The 23,477-nt window shown below is 34.5% G+C and overlaps 1 protein-coding gene across 1 annotated transcript in view; it reads left to right on the top strand.

Annotated features, from left to right (window-relative positions):
- The window catches only part of LOC145678376 (zwei Ig domain protein zig-8-like), a 704,183-nt gene that overhangs the window by 600,949 nt on the left and 79,757 nt on the right, over positions 1 to 23,477 (top strand). The window contains exon 5 of the mRNA XM_081748450.1: positions 6,851 to 7,135. Within this exon, the coding sequence (XP_081604576.1) occupies positions 6,851 to 7,135 (285 nt within the window). The remainder of the gene's footprint in view (positions 1 to 6,850; positions 7,136 to 23,477) is intronic.

Below are 23,477 nucleotides of genomic sequence, written 5' to 3'. Positions count from 1 at the left end.
AGGCCATCGCTACCTTGTAAAAGCTAAGATCTTCAGATTGGTCGTTAGCTGAGTTCCTGTTCCAGTATAACTTTGCCGCTCGAGTTATAATTGGTAACTTGCAGAAACTTTGGTGACCAATTAGGAGTATTTTGGTTAATTAGTAAACTATCTTGTGTGGGTGCCGGTCTACGCATACGCATACCGCCGGCCCGCCACATCTCAAAGAAACACTTAGGTGCATATTTTCCCCGTAAGTCCATATTTGAACATCGATTATTCAAATATGTAAAGGTTAGAATTGTAAAGTGAGTTCTCTTGACACCCAAAATCAGTAGAATATACCTGAGATTTGAGAGATAACCGCAACAGCAGCTAGAATGTCACGAGTAACGAGGTTTGTCGTTTTGGGATAAGTGTACATATCATCCACAGAAGAAAATCCAACAGAGTTATGTCAGGCAATCATGGTGTCAATTCAAAGGCCTACCACTGATAATTCAACTCTCTGTGAATATTTCATTGAGAAAATTTCTGATAGGCACACCAAAGTGTACAAGTATGCCATCGTGTTGGAACCGCATTCACTGCCTAACTGCTAATGACACATTCTGTAGAAATTCCGGCAAAATGTCGCGTGGAGATATAAGCCAATAGCAGCCGCAAACACGATTTGGCTACAAATAGGTGATCCGGTGAATCCATCAGGTGATCCAGTATACTTCAACATACGTTCAATGAAAGCTTGTGTTGATCATGTTGCAAAGGAGTCTCATGAGGATTTCATGATCTCACACCTGACTGTTGTGCCTGTTGAATATATCTCTTCTCGTAAATATTGTCGGATCAATCCTCATAACCTGAATTCTGAAGTCCGATAGAGTTATGATTTACTGTAGAATCCGTTACCATAATGGGTTCTGAGGGTGATTTCGTGAGGTTATTACAATGGGAAAGTTTTCTTGCGATAATTGCTATGCTATGCATAACTTGAGGACGTGCCTCTATCGAAGTAAGTTCATGTTTTTTCAAAGTGATCCGTATGTACTGTACAAAGTCATTGATGTTCCATTCGTGGTGAAACAGATCATGTCTCTATCGAACCTGAAAGTCAAGTTGTTGAAAAAGGTATGTGTGACGGTAACCGCCGTCACGGGAACCATTCATTTTCCAGGCGCTTCACTGCTGTGTGCTCTCCATAAATAAGGTGCATGTTTACCGTCTTCTTAACTACTTGGTGTTTATTTTACAATTGGGATCCAGAGGTGTGCGACACTGCAATAATTAACAGGAATTCAATTTCTATCTCTCGTTTTAGTTTTCTCACAAGCTGACAAAAAAATCATCACTGTAACACATTAAAGTTGTTTTGCACTTTTAAATCACTCCACTACAAGAAACACCTGCTGGGAAGTCACGACCTTCAGGTAGAAAGATTCAATCTCACCTACGTGTGTTTTGTTACTGGCATCGACATATATTGAAAAGGTCCCTAGTGAGAGCTCTATGTAGATTCCGTACAGTGGTAAAAATAAACGCTATCCGCAATCCCTCCCATAATCCTTATTGCATTATCCTCAATCGCAAAAGGATATGAAGGTTGAAAGCGTCACTTTCCTTATTGGTTGACTTTTTAAATTCGTAACACTAATTTTTCGTCGTTTTAAACAGTTGATTTACTCGTATCCTCATATTAAGTATTGTTAACCATTGGATAGTTCTAGGTCAGTACTAGTGAACAAACTCATACGTAGTGGTTTTTAGTGTTCTTCAATTTTCTATCACATTATCGTTCCACCAACACTTTTAATCACTGTTTAAGCACTCTCTTGTTTAGTTTACCTGTGATCTTTTAAGCATGCATGTAATTAGCTTTAAAATACCAGTCAAGGAAGTAAAAGAAAAAAATCCTCAAGGAGTCATAGCTTAATCCACCGCCACTTCTGCAGTACTGTCGTCATTGCATTATCCGTCTGGAGAGTTCATGTTCCCATGCTTTTCAAAATGTACATTTCATGTGGTTTATCAACAATCTATTGTCAGCTATTGAGAAGAGCTGCATGATAAGTTAGTTCTATAGCATTTACTTCTACTACAAGGGGCCTCACTTTCGATCCCAGATCAATTGAGTTCCTGGTGTGACATTATTATTCCTGTATTTCTTTATCTTTTCAGAGAACACTTTGCAAATCGCCATTATGCTAATTCTTTCGAAGCTGTTAAATATCATTCATATACAATACCACTCAAAAGTTTTCGAACACTCCGGATTTTTGTAAGCATTTACTTTGATCCTATTATTTTGGAGCGAGAACCTTACCGCCTTACATCAGTTGTATTCCTCCCTAAAGCATAGAATTTGAAGACAATTGGATTTAATTTTGATCCAGTACTGCAGATGATATGTCAATTTATAATCCTTAAAATTGAAACAAAAAATATGACATATATATTACAAAGTAGAAATAAAAGTGTGGAAGGTGAGGCAAGATATTAGTCTTGTTTGGAAAGTGTAGACATAGAAAGTCAATGCATTGGCAAAAATTTGAAAGACAAAGTAATTTTCTAAATTTTGCAGTTATATATACATCATAGATGTGCTATCTTTTAAAAAAGATAAAATCGCAATTCTTTGAAAAAAAAGCTTACGACGGCTAATATACATTCTTCTCTGCTCAATTGTCGCTCAGTGAAAGCATATATGCAATGGTGGTCGAGGAGCAACAACGGAGCATACGAAACCACCCTAAGCACATTTGAAAATACGGTATTTTTGGCGTTATAAACGTTAACAAATCAGCAAGGTATAAAGAACTGGAAAGTTTGGAAAGCTACTTTGTTTTTCTATGTGTTTCCAAACAAAATTAATATCTTGCCTCACCTTCCACTCATTTGTCTATACTATGCAATATTACATCAAATTGTCTCTTTTGGTTTCAACTTTAATAATGCTGATTTGACATATCGTATGCAGTACATCTGAGACCTCTATTGAAATGTCGTCAAATTTGATGCTATAGGCAGGAGACCTCCCATGTAAATTTCTTGTGCCAAAATAAGAGGATCATAGTAAATGCTTACAAAAATCCGGGGTGTTCGAAAACTTTGAATGGTTCTGTATATTTCATTTAGGCAACATGGTATGATTGTGAGTCACTAAACTGAAGATCTCATTTTATTACATTTCATGCACTATAATGATTCTCTTCTGTAGTTCGGTGTCTTTGGAAACATTAAGTCGGAAATGTATAAAAGTTTTTCATGCAACGCAAAGTTTTTCTTTGAGGGTCTGGGTGTCCTCATTCACACCAGCCAAATACTGGGATGATACTAAAGTGATTTTATGCTGCTTTCATTCATCTCAATTCTTTTCTTCTTTTTCTCCAATTTCCCGGGTACTGTGATCGCAAAGGAACGTCATCCTTCATACGTGGCCGACTCACATGACGTTGCCGACTAGACCTATCGATGCCGAGAGCCCACTAGACCTATCATTATATAGATGTGCAACCATGTACAACAAAAGCACAGAAACTTTACCGTCTTGATTTTATTCATGATATCGATGTTCTGTCAACGAATGTTTTGTTACTTGCTGGAATATCATTTCATAAGTCATGAATATGACTCTTCTATCCAAACGGAATACCCAGTAATCCCTTGAGCAGTTTCTAAAATATATAACGCCGCACCATTTTCTCTTAGAGTAAATTGCATGTCTAAGACAATAGCATGCCGCCTCAGCTCTGTAGCTGGGGAGATATTCACCTCCAAAATTTATTTTCGCATGCTTTCAGCAGCCTATAACTCTAAAACTATGCAATTGTTATCTAAACTAGGAAATGTTTACTAAACTTTCTCTTGTTACTATTTGTAGATTCGCCTTACAAGCAGTGGCAACCGCGCACATTTATACCACTATCTATCAAATATTATATATATATATATATATATATATATATATATATATATGTGTGTGTGTGTGTGTGTGTGTGTGTGTGTGTGTGTGTGTGTGAAAGACATCGTAATGCAATGCAAACGAGAAAGTGCAACACAAAATGCGAAGCGCTTATGACCACAATTCGTATTGCCAAATTGATATATTTTTAAATAGCATTACCTTTCCTCCGTGAGAATAGTTCTTTTTCGATCTCACATATAGTTACAATTTAGTAACAAATGTTTCCTGAGAAACTTGATATTCCCTTTTAATTGCTTTTTAGATTTTCAACTGCAAAACCAATCCACTAAAATTCGCACACCGTATTATTTGAAACTGACAATAGAATTGACGCTAAAGATTCACTGTGGATGCATCTGCAAATACAGTGTCCTATTTGACTTTCAAAATGCAAGAATGTAGCTTGCTTCTCAGACACGAGACTTCAGCAGTATCATTTTTTCTGGCCTTCTATATTCTTACAATTATTTCAATTTCTGCGAATAAGTTCATATACAAATATAGGTCTAGTTGTTCCATAACATTATAAAAGATATATAATTTTTGCTGCAATTCTTCAGATTATTGAAATGGCAAAATAAAAGTAATGTTTAGCATATTTAAAAAGTGGAAGAACAAAGTGAATCAGCGAAGCATTAGAGTTCAATATGAGTTAAAATATAGATATTCGTATGGCATTGAGTTTTTCTTTGGTCAAGATCACTTCGTGGATGCGTAGTGTCAATTATCCATTTCTTGAAGGCCTTACGGATTCAGAACTAGCTATCAGATAAACAATCTGTAGAATTAAAAACTTAGTACCTTTTAAAATGTAATTGTTATGACTTTCTCCATGATCATACCTGTTTGTGATATACAAAATGTTTTGTTGTTATTTTACCATATCCACATAAAACAGTTAAATAATAATAATATTTTTTTACACTGCAGAAAACGCGATACAAAACTTACAAATTGTTATGTAAATTGAAGACTACAGGGGAAAATGGAGGCTACTCATTTTTTTTATAACTTTACACAATTGCTCTATTTTCCACTGACTTACCTCCTTCTTCCCTTTATGCGAAATCTTTAGCATTAAATTTTAATTCTAATCGTTACTGTGGGATTTAGTCAATGCAATCTACACCTTTCACGCCACATAATTCTGCTTTAACACATTTTCGAGCATTTCTCACTTACCTTCTTTTTCCTTTGCTATCTTCAATTTAAATTTGTTAGCAATTTTTGGCGCGGGAGACCCGGGTTCGATTCCCGGCGGGAGCTCATGTGGTTCGGATTCCACGTTAATCAGTAGGTCCACGTCTCATATAGCCTCGCTGCTGAAAAGGGACGTTAAACTCAAAATCAACTCAACTCAACTTGATTAGCAATTCGCTACATAAATAGCTCTAAATGCCCCCGATATATACATATTTACTTAATATACTTATTTATACGTATTAAATATATCTTAAATAAATAAATATACCTTGAGCAGGAGATAACTCTAAATTTCTTCGAGAATGAAATTATTTGATTCTGATTCAGGGACTGAAATTATTAATTAGTACAGGCAGATCCCTTTACTCAAAGGTTGGGAAACTATGTTGCTATTTTAATAAACCTTCAATACAAACAGTGTGGTGTTGAACACGAACAATTATGTCAACAAGTTACAGGTGTGAGGAGTACTATCATCCGTGATGAGGAAGCGCCATCACATCATAACACCAATTGGTAAATTAATTTGTGTCTGTGTGCTTTCGGTTTTTAAAATTATTATTCTTGCTCCATATATTCTTAAATTCTGCTAAAATGAAAAAAATTGAAAACGTTTTCACGTATTTATTTTTATTAGAAGAAAGAATATGCTTCCAAATTTCCAATTATTTATGAAATAAAACTGCTCTTGAATGTTCTGTCGCTAAACAAGTACTGATGTATTTCTGATTAATGGAATCTGAATAAGAAAATAGCTACGCAATTTAGTCAACTAAATAAAGTTTGTAATCACTTATAGATACTGAAATCGGAATCCAGATATTGATCACCCAGAATGCTCTGTGCGAACCCTGAGAATAAATTGCGTTATATCGATGGCATGAGTTCGCTTTAACAACATACGCATTTAATTAATGCCATTCACCAGATTTCAGTAAGTACACTAAATAGTGAGACTAATTGTTATGAGTGTGATGTGCTATTACATTGTCACATACTATAAATATTTCTCCCGTTTTCGAATGAGTTTTCATCAATGTATCTCCTTAATTTCCTCATTTTACTCAATTTAGTCTACTTCAAAAGATGCCAAATCATGGACAAAATTAGAAACTGAACAGAGAACTAAAACAGTAAGGATAATTTTATTATAACTTGCATAAATTACTGACACATATATTAAATTCTATGTTGCGAGTGCTTTCGTTTATAATTGTTAAATTTATGTTAATTGTTACAGAATACGTTCTAATTATTACGAAATATTGATTAATTTAGGCCTTTAATGATAATTCTTAATTCTTAAAATCAAGATTGATTCGACTATAATCTGGGAGATAGCATGGCACTATTGTTCATAAAATTAAACCTAAACTCAATATCTTAAATAACTCAAGAAATGATTATTACATATGACATGACATAAATTTCTTAATATTAGTTTCATAATTACATTTGTTTTATATGCACCTTACATTACCTGTCGCTTCTTAGAAATTCCATTTACATAAACATTAGCATTATTTCCATACATTCTTTCTTTCCATGAAATGGAATTATGTTAAATCCGGTTCAAAGTAGATGTATTGACACATCACAAAATAGAGACGTAGTGTTGGCTTGTCTTTTGTTTGTGAAAATCTTGACGTGAGCATTGAATGCATTCGGTGACCTAGAAAACTGATGTCTGGATTTTCTTCTTTGCAGAAGCAAGAGCGGAGATTCTAGGAGGACCTGATAAACATGTGAAAAGCGGAAGCACGCTCGAACTGACGTGCATTCTTCGACGCAGCACCGAAGCACCATCCTACGTGTTCTGGTATCACAATGATAGAATGATCAACTACGATTCTTCCAGGGGCGTTCTAGTGGAATATGCACGATACAGCAGCGTTCTGCAGATAAAAAACGCCCAGAAATCCGATTCTGGCAACTACACTTGTGTACCCTCCAACACACATCCAGCCAGTATTCACGTCCATATACTGAATGGTAAGTTGGTAGCAAGGGAAAAAATAGTGATAAGGAAACGAAATGCCTTAGCTTTAGAATATCTTTCGTCCTCAAAATAAACTGTGAAACATTTTAAAAGGATTTCAATTTCAATGTTTCTATTCACTAGTCTCCATTTATTTCTGAACATCAAATATCTCAGTTGTATGTATAAAATCAAGATGAAAGATATTAATTCATTGTTTCGTAGCATTGAAGAAATGTTATAATAAAAAAGTTTATCGTTTACATAATAAATTTAAAAAGAAATCTTTGTGGGAATAATAGTATGCGAAATTTGATTCTTAAGAAGATTAACATTGTGTGTGGAAAGGGTAAGCCATTTATCCATATTTAAATTCATGCACAACGTTTAAGACAAGTTTAAAAGATTCGATTAATTTTCAATGTATGCCTAAAATAAAAGTTAATTAACACAATTATTCGAGTTACCATGGTTCAGTGATTGATATCTCTATGCCCTTGGTTCCTTCACAGTCTATGTGAGCTCCAGGTAGACGGCAACTTGTCCGTTCTTTTTCTTATGGCTCTAGAGCCTTATTCTACCATACTTTTAATCCTAATTCGTTCGTCTTTTCCGTCATCCTACAGAAGCGAGCATGAGAAGTTAAGATTTAAATTTATTGTTTTTACATTTCTTTAGCGAACATTAAAGAATAATGAGTAATACATATCATATTTAGTATTCCCACTAGTACTCCGTATAACACATTACTCTCTATATATACCTACTTACTGTATTTAGGGGGGGGGGGAAACTGAAGTATTCCGCCGTGGTAAATACAGAAATAAGAAATATCAAGGTTTTTAAGTACCTTTAGGAACTTCGTCCTTAGGCATACACTTTATAATGTCTACTATCTTTTTCACTTTTTAAATATGCACCTTCTATTTAGGTGAATGTTTCTGAAAGTATTCCATACGCATAATTCAACTAAACGGTACACATAGGAAATCAATGAGTTTACGTGGGTGATTCTTAAAAATGCTCGTCAGATTTGGACTCTTTTTGTTAGTGGTATTATATAAGTCAACTTCTATTTTTTGTGTACTTTTCTAGTAGTTACTAAATAGAACTCAGTAACATAGTTATGTTTTCGAAAATGTTTTCATTCTTTCTTACTTCTTCACTCAAGTCTAAGGATAATAATGGATATATCTCCAGTTTGAACGGTTTCACTCAGTAATGTTCTTTAAATACTAAATGATTATGAGATAAAGTATTATTAATTGAATCCCACAAAATTTTGAAAACCTGCAACAACTTGGATCCAACTCTTAAGATTGATGGATCTTTTATCAGTGATTTATAGTATTATTCTGTGCGTTTGAAGCTGAGTTGGGAGTCATATATGTAGCAGTTACAAGAAAGCCAATATTTTCTCGTTCCAACAAACATTTTTTGATTAATACCTCCTTCTTCATTTTCAATGTACTATTGCCTTGTGTGCTCCGTGCTGACCATTTTTACATTCCAGTGCTCTCACTATTATATTTCCGTTATATAATTTGAAGACGGAATATGTATATCATATTAAATAACAAAATAACTTAAGTTAAAGTAATATATGCTAACTTTGAATATGGTGAAAGCTCAATTTTATTTTTAACATTTATCGATTGTGCAGTTAAATCAATTATCGTTTGTTTGTTTAAGTATATCCGACATTATTTCTTATTACAGTGTCATCAGTACCACAATTTGTTTCATAAATATGTTCAACAGACTAGGATAGCATTTTTTTTTATAAAATTGAGTTTTCCAAAAAAAAAAAAAATCTTATTTTACCACACACTAAAACGACGATAGACGAGTATTGTTCAGTAAAATTTTGTAATATAAATATTTTCCATCTTTCAGCATATTATTTTTTTTATGTAATGCCCTGGTGTCTATGAAGTAGAAGTAAAAATACATTAAATGCCTTACGTGTCTTTGTTTCTTCTTTACGTATGTTTCTGCTATATATTTCGTAGTGTTTTAACTATAATCAGAGTGTTTAGCATAGGTTAACCTAGTTGTGAGCTCCTCGTTACAAACTGTCAGACATCTCCAGAACTATAATTACGTTAGTCCAATTAATGCTTTTATTTAAATTTTGCTATTCGTTCAATAGGACCAATAACGTAAAATGAGTAGGCTAAATATATTTGTAATATTCATATGTCAAAGACACTATGGGAAATAAGGATATCATAATACCGTAGTAATACTAGTTGAAATAAGCAATAAATTTATTTATCCGAAGTTGTCATTACTTATCTAGTATTTTACCAATAGGAAAAAGAAAGATCTATCCTATCATTTCTTTACTAGATAATATACCACTGTATCTGCTTCGATATGAAAGCTATGTAAGTGATTGGGCAGATAAAAAAGAAAAAGCTTCAAGAAACAAAATAGATTTTGAATATCGGTGAATTTCTATTAAGGGAAATTACAAATGTTGTTGGCATATGAGAAAATGCTGTCAAAAGCAAGGGTAAGAATGTAATATTGAGTAGATTTTTTAAGAAGAAATAAATCATCCTTGACAGAATACAGTTTCAAAGTGAGTAAAACTTTGAGAGATATGTACGAACTGTATGCGATATGAAAGAGCTAGAAAGAATTACAATTATTTGTCATAATAAAAGACTTCTTACTGGAGAATAGGTTAGAGAACAACCATATTGCATGAAAATTTCTTTTGAGTAATGCTAATAGCAGAATAATCTAGATAATTATGGTTAGAGAACGACATATATTCTTAGTGTGCATGAATGCATATACTCCAAAATTATTTCTTAACTGAATGTTTGTAATTATTTCCTTTAAAAGTTATTGGAACTCCGTGTACCATCAAGAAAGTGTTAACTTAATTTTCTAATCCGTTATCTGTGCACAAGACACTGCCCCGAAAATGACACAGAGGCACCGAAGTTAAGTGGCACATAAAATACTACAAACTATCCTGTCTATATGATTTGGAACGTATAAATACATGTGGTTTTGTTCCAGTTCCATTAACCTTTCACCTCACATCAAAGAAAACCTCAAATGTATCTTTGGTTTGAACTGGTTTAAGCTAAAAGAGTTAAGTTCTTAGATAACGCCCTTAGAGATTTATTTACTTTTCAAAGTGGCGGTCCTAATTTTCCCACAACTCAATTTTCAAAATCTGATTTACGTAATCACTTGAACCAGGTTTGGTTTAGTTTAAGTTGAAGGCTACCGCTTTTAAGAGTTATTTATCACTTCAAGTAGCGATTTGAAGTTGCTTAGTGATCTCAATTACGCTTTCACTTTTTCACGCCTTATAATATACTCCTTATAATAATAACTCCTTATAATAACTCCTTATAATATTTTCCAATGTATTTTTGATATGGGCATCAGTGGACCTTCTACCATTCGAGTCGATTGGCTTTGTGTGTTTACCCATCTGTCAATCTGTCCGTTTATCTATTCCATGAAACCTTTCGTAAAAATTATCGGTTTTTCTAACCATAGTATGTGCATTCCTTCCACTTACAGATATATTGTTCTTTTAAGTAATCTATCAAGTATAAGAGGGTAAAGAATGATAAAATCCCATAGCTTAAGGTTAAATTTGCCAAAGATGAATGTGTGAATATACTTCGTACCTCAATCTAAAGGTATGTTCCACGATAATTTTCGTTTTAAAATATTCGATTTTGACCTAACTGTCATAAATTTTCTATGAGGCTTCCAGATCATTCCATTTGCAGAAAATAAAGAAAAGCAATTCAGAATAAGAATAGATTTACTCCCCTAGAAAGCCTACCACACATTACGTTTAGATTTCAACTATAATTTTCTAAAAGTCAATCGAGTTTGGTAGAATATAATGTAAATTTTTAAAATTCATTTTGTTAGTACTTGATATTAAAAGCAATCAAGGACGAGCTTTGAGTTGAGCCCTATGTGGAATTGATAATCCTTTCGCCAGTTTAAGAAAATGTGTTCTACGATCATTTCCATTACAACTGTTCGGTTTCGATGTAATGTGTTGTACATTTTCTTTGAGCCTTGACAGTCAATCACTCTGCATGGAGCTGAGATAAACCACAAAGAATCAAGTAGTTGATTTATCCCAGTTTTTGATGTTCCGCGATGACCTGTACAACATTCATTCGACTTTAACACAATATTATGTATATTTTCTTTCATTCTTTTCTGTAGCCCCTTGTCTTCGAGATTAAAGTCAATCAGTAATCAACTTGGAATTTACCCTCCTATCAGGTATGGATTCTCCTCCCCTCCAGATTAATAAATATGATCAAATATACCTTCCTTAAAAATATTAGATTTTTATGGAATATAGTGTATACCCTTTAAGGCTTCACAATTGTCCTCACTACTTGGATTTGGAATTAGTCGAGAACGAAAGCGAGGAACTCCCCCCCCCAAGTGTTTTATGTACATTGTATGATAATTTTCGTAAAAATTATTCAATTTTAGAACAACATCATGCATGTATTTATTGAGTTTTTCCTGTAATCTCCTGTTTTGCATTTGGAATTAGTCACTTAGTCCCCCGCCCCCATATAAAAATTATTTGATCAATTTTTCATTTTTTTAAAAATAAGGTCTAGTTTTTTTCTGAAAGTGTACAATCATCCAAATTGTTCGGAGTTGAAAGAGATCCATAATGGAATATTACACTCTCCTCAATTTTATATATCATATTTCCCTGAATACTCGTTAAACATATGTGGAAGCTTATAGAACATTCTATGCCTTTTATTGGAAATTAGAGACTTACTTATATAATTTGAGGTTGAAATTAGTGAGATAGAGAGAACAGTTCGCTTCAAGAATGCAAAGCATTACTAGCATAATATTATCTATAAAAGTAAACGAAGTTAAACTGCATATTGCTACAAACCTCTCGTTCAATGCCGTGCAGGAGACGGTCACATGGTTAGCGTTAGGCACAATATAGCGGCTTTCACGAGTTATAGATATTTTGCTACTTCTTTATTGAAATATCTCCTCAATTGACCTCAAACTCCTCGGTTGACACCTAAACGTTTGAGTGTCGTTCATTGGTAATCCTCGTACTCGGGAAAACGTATACTGCTATGTTTTATTTTTTTCATGCATATAAGTGAAGAAAACGTAAAATATACCGTGACTAAATACATCGCATCACACATGATTCTGAACACAAAAAGACCATAAAGCTGCTGGTTCCTATCACACCCGGCTTTCCTCCGAAGCACTGGATGTCGATTGTTGTCAAGGCTTACTTCATGCCTACTTTGGACCCTCCTTGAAATCAATGTATATCTGAAAACTCTTTTGGCAGCATATCTGAGAATTACACCCTGTAGGGAATACCCTGTACACCTATTGAAAATGCGTGAAATATGCATTTTTGTACAGTACTGTGTATATGCGTGGCTTCCTTTACGCTGATAAGGACCACCATCCACAGTTTCTGGAATTTGAAATAGGGCCTGTTGAAATTTGGCCTTTTCGCGATTTTCGACAGCCCTAGCCCTGAAACTATGCACTTTCCGCCATAGCTTCATATGAACTTTTTTTCTTTTATTTTGATGCGAGAAATTACCTCTTACAGTTTGTCGATATAGTTCATTACTACACACACACACGCACACACACACACACACACACACACACGCATATATCTATCTATCTATCTATCTATCTATCTATCTATATATATATATATATATATATATATATATATATATATATATATATATATATATATATATATACAACAGGATGAGTCATAATAAGTGTTACAAGCCAATATCTCGCGAACTATATATCAAATAAGAAAAATGTTAAGAGTCAATGTACACTACAGAGGTACCTAAAAATGAGTCAAACATGAGGTTCCCGAGCCTCCCCATTTTGGGATCAGAGGGGTGTAGGTGAAATTTTCGAATGGAGACATAAGTCGAGTGATACCTCGTCCGAAAGAGCTTGGAAAATTGAACAATTTTGTGTAGGAAACAATTTTTGATGTGGAGTCCCCGTTTTAGAGATGACCCCCGAAAATGGTCCTGTATCAGATAAAATGTTCAGTACTTATAAATCAGAAACGTCTGAGTAGAAACTTTGAAACAAAGAATGAAAAGGAAAAACCATAGGCAGCGTGGAATAGTGTTTTGCGGTGTCCCCAGGGCAGGGTGCGAAATCATCTCATTCAAAGTGAGGGGGAAGTTCTTTTAAACATAATACCTGTACACAAAATCGTAACCTATCAGAAAGAAAAGAAGCTAACCTAAGCTTACCAGCTTGTCACAAAACACACTCATTTCCAATTATGCTATTCCGTATTGAATAAAACTTAAACAATACAAGAAAAGTGTACTCTGAACTAAAATGTTGTGCTTTATTTTATTGACCTTCAATATGTTCTACAAGCTTGCATTAATAAACCATCAAAAATAAGGGTATTGTTCTAACTGGTGGCCTACCAGGCTATATTATTATCTAGTGTTACATCTAAAAATGATTGGCCATTTAAGTATTTAATTTTATTTTTGTTGAGATATAAATCCGAGTCTATTGGCTCATGTCCTTTAGTAATATAACCACAATTTAAAAGAATACTGTTTAGGTTAGAGCTCGGTAGGTTACAAGTTAGAACAATACCGAAATGAGAAACTGTATATAAAAAAATAAGAATTACAGCCATCCGTTAAATCTGACAAACACGAGACTAGCGGTAACCTGTAGTACTCTTTATAGAAATAAATTATGTTCATACTCATCTTCATTCTTCTGTATAGTGCTATATTAATTGTCTGCCATATGGTGCCCCTACTTAACCCAAGACTGTGAAACACTTAATGCATTCTACAAATTCAAGGGTGGTCTACACAATTTAACTGTCATTAAGGCTTCTAATGTATCTATTGTTAATCGATTTCTTTAATAGCTTTTCAAGTCATGTGCAACACTGAAACGAGGCTCACATTCTGCAGTCGACAGTGTAACTGATTTTATTTTCCGCAACAGCAGTTTAAATACGGGTAGATCATCAATAGATTTGAGACCAGATTTCAAATGTCTCCATTCTATTACAGCTATAGACGGATCTATACCCAATAATTCTGCAGCGTTATAGACATTAGAATTGCCGTACAATGAGTTAAGTTTCTTGAATTTAAAGTTTCATCAAATACTTTAAAACAGGAAATCAGTTCATCTGCTGGAAATCTTCTTCGTAGTTAATCTAAATCCCTTGTACGATTTGACATTTTACTCGCTTGAATTAAAATGATGTCGAGTTACTGTCAACACAATAGCACAGATACTTCTCTTTGCAATTCGTGAGATAAACGTCACCATTTTCTTTCATTTCAGTAAGAGTTGTGCCCGCAGTACGTAGCTGAGTTTTTATTTCTCGATATAATACAGATTTTTTTGCATTGTTGTACTGACCGTAGTTAATACATGTACAATGTCTAAAAGCAACCCTAACATAAGTATGGTTTGTCTTGAAGTTGGCTTACGATACAAACGTTCAAAGTTTAACACCGTTTGTTCACTCCACTCTTTTCTCACTTCGGCAGAAGACAAATAATCAATTATGGATGATAGTCTCTATATACGGCTAAGAGCACATCTTTTTCACTGGAAATCCAACGGATTCGAAACAGTTTCTTTACTTTCAAAATACCTTCTTTGCCAATGACTTTGACAATGTTTTCGAGGCGAGCAAAATGCAGAAGGCTTTCTGAAGACTTTATAAAGTTCGTTAAGCAGATTTTCAAAGTGGTGTACTATGTTCACGACTCCAAAAACATTTTCTGTTACTAAATCAAGCCTATGAGCCATGCAATGAATACTGACTAAGTGGGGAACAAAATTTCTTCTAAAAATCTTGGCCTCATATTTGATCAGAATCTTCTATGGGCGGATCATATAAATCATGTATGCAAAAAGGCGTTTGGTGCACTGCACTCTCTATACCGTTTGAAAAATATGTTGCCTTATCCAATTAAGGCATCTATAGTACAAAGCCTCGTACTATCACATATTGATTATTGCATTGGAGCTTATGGCAATGTAAATAAAGAAGCGCTAAGAAAGTTACAGAGGGTTCAGAATGCATGCGTTCGGTTTGTTTTTAATCTCAAACGTTCTGATCACTTGACGCCTTTTTTTAATGAATTGGGCTGGTTAAACATCCAAGCTCGCTACATATACCAATCAATGACAATTTTATTTAAAGTTTTGAAATTTGGTGTGCCTATATATCTTTACAATAAACTGCAGTATGTTAGAGATAGCCACAATCGTGATACTCGCTCTAGCAGATCAACACTGTTGTCGATACCTCGTCATAATACGAATCAAATGGCTAATTCATTCACAATCTCTGGTATTAGAGAATGGAACAGACTTCCACCAGATGTAAGGAATTCACCCTCAATTGCGACATTCAAAAGAAATTTGAAGCAATATCTGATAGCCTTAGCCAATGTACACCAATCTCGGGAATGATGTTCTTTTTTTTTCTTTCTTTCTTTCTTTCTTTCTTCACAAAGATGAGCAGTAGCAACCAAATGTAAACAGAAACTTGAGGTATGTATCTATAATACTAGGTTTGTGGGAAGGTATGGGGGAGGGGGGAATATAAGGTAATATACTTTTAAGAATATATATATCGTTCTGTGTATGCTGTATGTATAGTTTTCTTGTTTTTATGATAAATAGTATGAGGATATGGGGGGATGGGGTATGTAAGGGAGTATATTCGTGTGTAGGGGTATATATGTGTGTATATACATATGCATTATCTAATGTAGTAATTGTAATCTTTATGGATTAGATGATAATGGTAGTATGTATATCTTGTATACATTTTAGTTGGTTGAGTGTAAGAAAAGGCAAATATAGCCTTAACTCTGCCGTTAAATAAATAAATAAATAAATAAATAATGCGAGCAGCAACTCCATTGTGCTTAGCTACGAGAACCGATGTGCCACCTGATTCAAGACCCACAAGCTTCTCTTTAATACTATCTGAATCAATGCCCTAATTTGCGAAAGCTTCAATGATCTTCATTTCTATTCCTTCTGCGTCTGCTTTCTCATGCGTACTAGTTTACCTAGGTATAAAAACAGCTTCGAGCAATATTCCTCTCATCCACGTAGCCTACGTAATATACAAAATCAAATGCTTTACAGAAAATTGATCTATAAACTCATCAACAGATATAGAGAAGCAATCAGTAAACTTCAAAAAATGTTACCAATTTCTTGTGTAGCTGGTCTGCAATGAAACGTGTTATCAAAGCAGCATTTTTGTCTGCATGGAGATGAGTTCCCATATCTAAACCACTTGCACGTTGTAATTTAATCAGTTCTGGGTGATTCCTGAAACTCCAACCTCGCTTTGCACTAGTATACACAGTACGAAATACTTTTATGCCGTTACATCCAATTGCTGTTCTTGCTTTTTCGGACACGTTTTCCTGACTGTTTCTGCGTTTTTTCCAGTGCCTTTTTCTGACAAGTAACTTCTGTATCTAAGCACAACCGATGAACTGAACTTAGTTCATGTCTGTATACGGCATCCAAATTTTCATTTTTCCGAGAAACACCTTTCGATGACCACGGCAAGTCATTATTGGCAGTTTTAATGTTATTGTTTTTACACATGAAAGAAGCATGCACTTTACAAACATTACACATCATCACCTCCTGTCCTGCTTTCATTTCGAAAACAAGCCATGATCTATCTTGATTCCACGAATTCTGAAATCTTTTCCATTCCATGGGCGGTTGACTTTCTTGTAACAATGTTACATTTTGGTTCATTTTACTTGACATTGTTTTATCACTTCCATCACACGAACTCTCTCATAAATGTATTTTAGAAGCTTCCATCACATTTGCACTAAAACACTTCTTTTCAGCTTCACCCGTTTCACCACTACTGCATTCGTCACTGCTTTTGTTCGTGAATAGTGACCCATTATTAGTAACATGCGAATTGTCACTATTTAGTTTGCGAACTTTATTGTCTGACTCAGAATTAACGTTAAAGTACTTTGTAATTACGTTATTCTTAGCACTCTTCCTACGTTTCATTTTTGTTACATTCAAGAAGTCAATAACACCGCACTCAAGTATGATCATCTTAGTAGTAGAAGGGCAAAAAAAGAATAATTATTTGAGATCCCATTTCTATTTTGTTTTCAGAGTTGCCAGATCAAAGCACAGTTTAATTATTCACTGCATTTTTATTTTTGCTTAACACTAACTGCACTTCGATGATTTTTCATTATACTTTTCCTCCTGAAATATTTCCAAATATATTGATAAGTGTATTGAACATGTATTAATGGGAAACATGTGCCTTTGAAAGTATTTTGTAGGGAAACTAACGTTACATTTTCAAGAAATATGTATGACTTCTGACAACTATCTGCATATTCTCTTCCCCCCAGTAACTCTGCAGTGAGGGGGATTATTTTTCAAAAAACAGTAAGTGAGGGGGAATTCCCCCTCATCCCCCCATGATTTCGCACCCTGCCCCAGGGCCCCCATCATGAGGCCCCGGGACCAACTTGACAATTTCAAATGGGAATATAGGTTGAGTGATACCTTGTTTGATAGATCGTGGAAAACTAAACACCTTAGTACAAAATTTGTTTTAATTCCGAGCAAACCTGTTTCAAAATAGCCGCCAAAAATGGTTCCGCATTCAAATACAAAGCTCATTGTTCAAATTGAGTGTTACACGCCAATATCCAGCGAACTATGCATCAAATAAGAGAAGTGTTAACAGTCAATGTACAATACAGACAGCCTATAAATATGGGTTAAACACGAGGTTCCCCGCCCTCCCCCCGGACCATTTTGGAGGGAGGCGTGTACATGGAATTTTAAAACTGTGACATTGGGAGAGTGATACCTTCTTTGATAGATCGTGAAATATCTAACAGCTTACTACAAAATTTGGACCTCGTGTTTGACCCACTTCGTAAACTCACAATTCTACTGAGTTTCAAGTTTCATTTGCTGTTTGAACTATCTAAACGATAAGATTTTGCATCCAAAGGAAACGCCCATTTTAATAGCATGGGAATTTTTTCATAGTCCTTTTGACTCTTAAAAACAACAGCAACAAAAAATTCACTTTTGGCAATTTTCCTATGGGTTAGTCCCAGAAGGCTACAATCATGCCAAATTTCATCATTCTAATCCTCCCGGAAGTACCTATACATTTTGGGGTGTAGATGACCCATATAAATAACATGGGAAAGACTTTTCAGTTCTTCATGAAACCATTCTAAATTTGAAAACTTTTATTTTTGATGATTTACTTAGGTAATACTACGAAAACGTAAAAGGATACCGAATTTCAAGTTTTTATTCCAATTCCAAGTACCTAAAGCACGAAATTGTAGATTAGAAAAAGACCCTTTTAAATAACATTGGGAATTTCTTCATCCCTCCTTTAGTCTTCCTAAAAATTAAAAATATTCTCTTTTGGCAATTTTTCTATGGATTAGTCTTGGAAAGTTACAAACATGCCAAATTTCAACTTTCCACGTCAACCGGAAGTATCCCTTTATTTTATGTCAGTTCATGTAGTTTATATACAGTATATAGTTAGGATATCTATATATAATTGTATTTGTTGAACTGTGTTTCAGGTAGTTCAGCGTTTCAGTAGCGTAATGGAACTATTAATTATCCATATCAGGCATTCCAGTTTTAATGTGCCATATTGTAGGATTGTTATTGTGCTTATTTTATAATACTAACTAAATCACGTTATCAATTTTAGAGAAAATCGACAGAAAAAACTTGTCCCAAGAATTGAGTACCCACTTGGGGTTAATTTTAGAAGAAACGACTTACATCACATCATCCGGCTGTTTATGATTAGATATGAACAAAATTTGCTAATATATATATATATATATATATATATATATATATATATATATATATATATATATATATATATATATATATTAGAAAACCGTCCAAACAAAAAGAAACCTTATCCACAAGGATAAATTATTCCTTGGCTTACGCCCTGTTATAGGATTGGTAATGAAATATTTATTTATGAAATATAAACAGATTTCCAGTAACAGTATATTTTAAAAGATAATACTTCTTGTTGATAATGAGAAAATATTTGTCACATTGTAGTTTTATTCTAAAAAAATATATGTTTATGAAAATGAACGAAATCGCTTCAGAAGCATATGGAGAACTCATCAAATAAGTTCAATATAAAAGTATAGTACTCCTTGTGGCATCTTCAAGTAAAATAACTTATGGCGCACTATAAGATTGCTAGTGAAATATTTATTTAGAAGTGCTTGAGTTGTTTTTGACATAATCGCACAGCCAGAACTTACTCCGAAGAGTGAACTATTCTTTCTAATTTTTTCTTCTAAAATATTATTTATGTCATTTTGTAGGTTCTTAAGGGCCGGCCTTAAGCCGATTCGACCGATTGCTCCCAATCGGGCTCCGCGCTAGTGCCGTCTACTCTACTATCCAGCTAATCTACTCTCCAGTGTTGTTTTAACAGCACATTAGGCCCCAGAGCAAATAAATGTGTTGTGGTCTCTTTGACTAAATTTTGCTCCTAATACTATACATGTAATTGGAACATGCCATTCTGTTTGCGGGGCTCCCAATCTTGTAGGGCCCCCGGCCAAGTGACTACGGTAACGTTAAAATAGCTCTGCTACTTTCGATTGTCAAGTACACACAACTATATATTGTAATACAGGTACATCCATCTACTCCGCAAGGGAGGAATCCTAACAAGTAAATACAAACTTTGTATTAAGTTTCCGGGCATAAGCAAATATTTTCTAAATTTAATGCTACAGTATTTTCTTCTGTTGTAAAAATAGATATTATGTCCAGGGAGTATTCTGCACACCTCCAATACCTCTAACACTCCCTCAAATTTCTGTATACACTTCCGTGGGCGTGAAAATGTTATTTTTTTTTAGTTTGTGTAAAAATGTATATAATTATTCTGGGTGCACACCCTCGTTTATTTTGAATACCCCACTAAGTAGAAGTTCTGATGTTCTTACTGATTACGTCATGTGATATTACTGTGAATACCGAAACGGTATCACATAAATCATCCTCAATACGACTTCTTTGCATATCCTTACTCTTATTATAACTATATTTTAAAAAAAATACAAAACCAGATGACTTACCCTCTCCTGCGAAAAATCCTATGGATGATTTTTTTAAATCAGGAAAACCGAATGTATACTAGTGAGTACTGAATAGATGAATATACTAGTCATCCATCTTCAATCAATTCCTTAAGGTTTGTTATCGACTCATCACCATTTCATTTTGTCTGCAGTCGATAACGATTTCAAGCTGACTATATCTTTCATAAGTACTTACGTACGATGTTCTCACTAACGTACATTAGGGTTTCTTGATTTGGATTCTTTTCAGAGAGATGCAGCTGCTAATAAAGTCCTTTGACCCAACGAATTCATATCAATCTGCATTTCATTATGTCCTACAAGTATAAACTTCTGGGAACATAGACTTCACCATTGTATTTCTCGTAAAATTCTAGCCCAATATGATATATTACATGACCTCTTCCTATTTAAAAAAGTCGAGCGAGATACAAGATGGTTGACTTCAAGATGACAGCCATGATAAGCATACTATCAAATAGGTGTCTACTTTTTTCCTGGTTTCGGTTTTTGTTTTTCATCCCTTTACCAGTTTTACAAATAAAATGAAATTTTCAAACTTGAAACACATTGTTATGGCTTATTCTGATCAATCAGGTTTTTCGCCTCTGCGGCCGTCTTTATTGACGGAAAGCAATTTAAATTTTGCTTAAGCTCGTTTCTTGATATTCCACAACTTTCTGTCAAATTTGGTCAAGAAACTAGATTTCGACATCGATAGGTTTACTCGTAAGAGAAGAAAACCATGAAATACTGATACAGAATTTTCTTCGAAAAATGCGAGACACAAGGGTGAAATATGTATTTTAAAATTCATTCATGCCTGCATTTTCATGTGAATTATTTCTCTGAAAAATTAGCTGCTGTAAGTAATGAACAGGGTGAGCGTTTTCACCAGAACATTTTGCAGATAAAAAATCTTTATAATGGGAAATAGGTATAACTATTAGACCAGCAAGGGAACGCCGCTCAAAAGTTTCCGGACACATCAAAAAACAGTGGAATACGAAGTTAGGCTTGTAATATAGCGGACTTTTGGACAGAATACTTGGTAGTTTGGAAACAGAGTGACTGTTTTAACATCAGAAGAGCAAAATGACGTTATCAAAAAAAAAAAAAAAAAAAAAAAAAAATGGTAAATTATTTAAATGTTCTTCTCGTCAAAGAAACCGCCCTTCGTCGTTATCGCCCGTTTTCAAGTCGCAGCATGCTACTTACGAGTTTTCGTAGACTGAACTATTGCTCCAGGCGTTCTGCAGAATGTCAAACATATAATCAGCAGATGTTGGACTGACTTTTCGTACACTTCGGCCAAGCTGTTCCCAGAGAAGTTCGATAGTACCACCAAAATTTGAATTTGTACCCCTACCGATTTCGAAAGAATTGCATTTTGGATGGCGGGTCAGCTTGACGTCAAGCTGGCCCGCACAATTTATTTTTCTTCCCAATTCGAACAAAAACGGTACCAAAAATTTGTACCCAATATGTACCAATTTGTACCACTAAAATTAGAATTTGTACCCCCACCAATTTCGAAAAAATTCAATTTTTGATGGTGGGCCAGCTTGACGTCAAGCTGGTTCGCACAATTTATTTTCCTTTCCAATTCGAACAAAAACGGTACCAAAAATTTGTACCCAATATGTACCAATTTGTACCACTAAAATTAGAATTTGTACCCCCACCATTTTCGAAAAAATTGAATTTTTGTTTGTAATATGTGTTGTAGAAATTAGAGTCATCTGTGCCCACATCTGCACCTGAGAAACTTGTACAGAGCTTTACTTGGTTTCTGAATCTGTTTCGGATTAGAATATTGTCTATTCAGTACTGTTCACTACCTCCTGGTTTGCCCAAGATAAGGTATAGTTTAAAAAATTACATAAATTCAAATTTTTCGAAATGGGTAAAGGTACAAATTCTACTTTTCGTGGTAAAAATTGGTACATGTTGGATACAAGTTTTTGATACAGTTTTCATTTGAATTGGAAAGAAAAATGTGTTGAGCAGGGCAGATTGACGTCAAGCTGGCCCGCCATCAAAAATTCATATTTTCGAAATCGGTAGGGGTACAAATTCTAATTTTGGTGCTACAAATAAGTACATATTGGGTACAATTTTTTCGTACCGTTTTTGTTCTAATTGAAAACAAAAATAATTTGTGCGGGCCAGTTTCATGTCAAGCTGACCCGCCATCCAAAATGCAATTCTTTCGAAATCGGTAGGGGTACAAATTCAAATTTTGGTGGTACAAATTAGTACATATTGGGTACAATTTTTTGGTACCGTTTTTGTTCGAATTGAAAACAAATATAAATTGTGCGGGCCAGCTTGACGTCAAGCTAACCCGCCATCAGAAATTCAATTTTTTCGAAATTGGTGGGAGTACAAATTCTAATTTTAGTGATACAAATTGGTACATATTGGGTACAAATTTTTGGTACCGTTTTTGTTCGAATTGGAAAGGAAAATAAATTGTGCGAACCAGCTTGACGTCAAGCTAACCCGCCATCACAAATTCAATTCTTTCGAAATTGGTGGGGGTACAAATTCTAATTTTAGTGGTACAAATTGGTACATATTGGGTACAAATTTTTGATACCGTTTTTGTTTGAATTGGAAAGAAAAATAAATTGTGCGGGCCAGCTTGACGTCAAGCTGGCCCGCCATCAAAAATTCAATTTTTTCGAAATTGGTGGGGGTACAAATTCTAATTTTAGTGGTACAAATTGGTACATGTTGGGTACAAATTTTTGGTACTGTTTTAGTTTGAATATGAAATTTGTGCGGGCCAGCTTGACGGACGTAAAATCCAGCTACTCTGAAACGTCGTTTCATAGCAATAACTGAAATGTTTGCAAGGTGACTACGATTAAATTCTGATTGACGTTCCGATGCAGTAAGCTTCCTATTTCTTTTTCTAAACACTACAATGGTACGATCTTCTGTACGTGCTGTAATATGAGGTCTTTCAGTTCGATTTTTGCCCACGTTCTTTCATGTTCGCTGAAAACTCTTGATGGAATCAAAAAGAGTAGATAGAGCTAATTTCAATTTGAAAGTTATTTGACGAACAGAAAGGCCCAAATTATGACACACAATGACTCCAACG

Source organism: Thermobia domestica, chromosome 2, assembly GCF_964235325.1.
Source record: "Thermobia domestica chromosome 2, izTheDome1.hap1.1, whole genome shotgun sequence".
Taxonomy (NCBI): domain Eukaryota; kingdom Metazoa; phylum Arthropoda; class Insecta; order Zygentoma; family Lepismatidae; genus Thermobia; species Thermobia domestica.
Note: the sequence above shows the minus strand (reverse complement) of the source record. Positions and strands in the feature narration are given on the sequence as shown.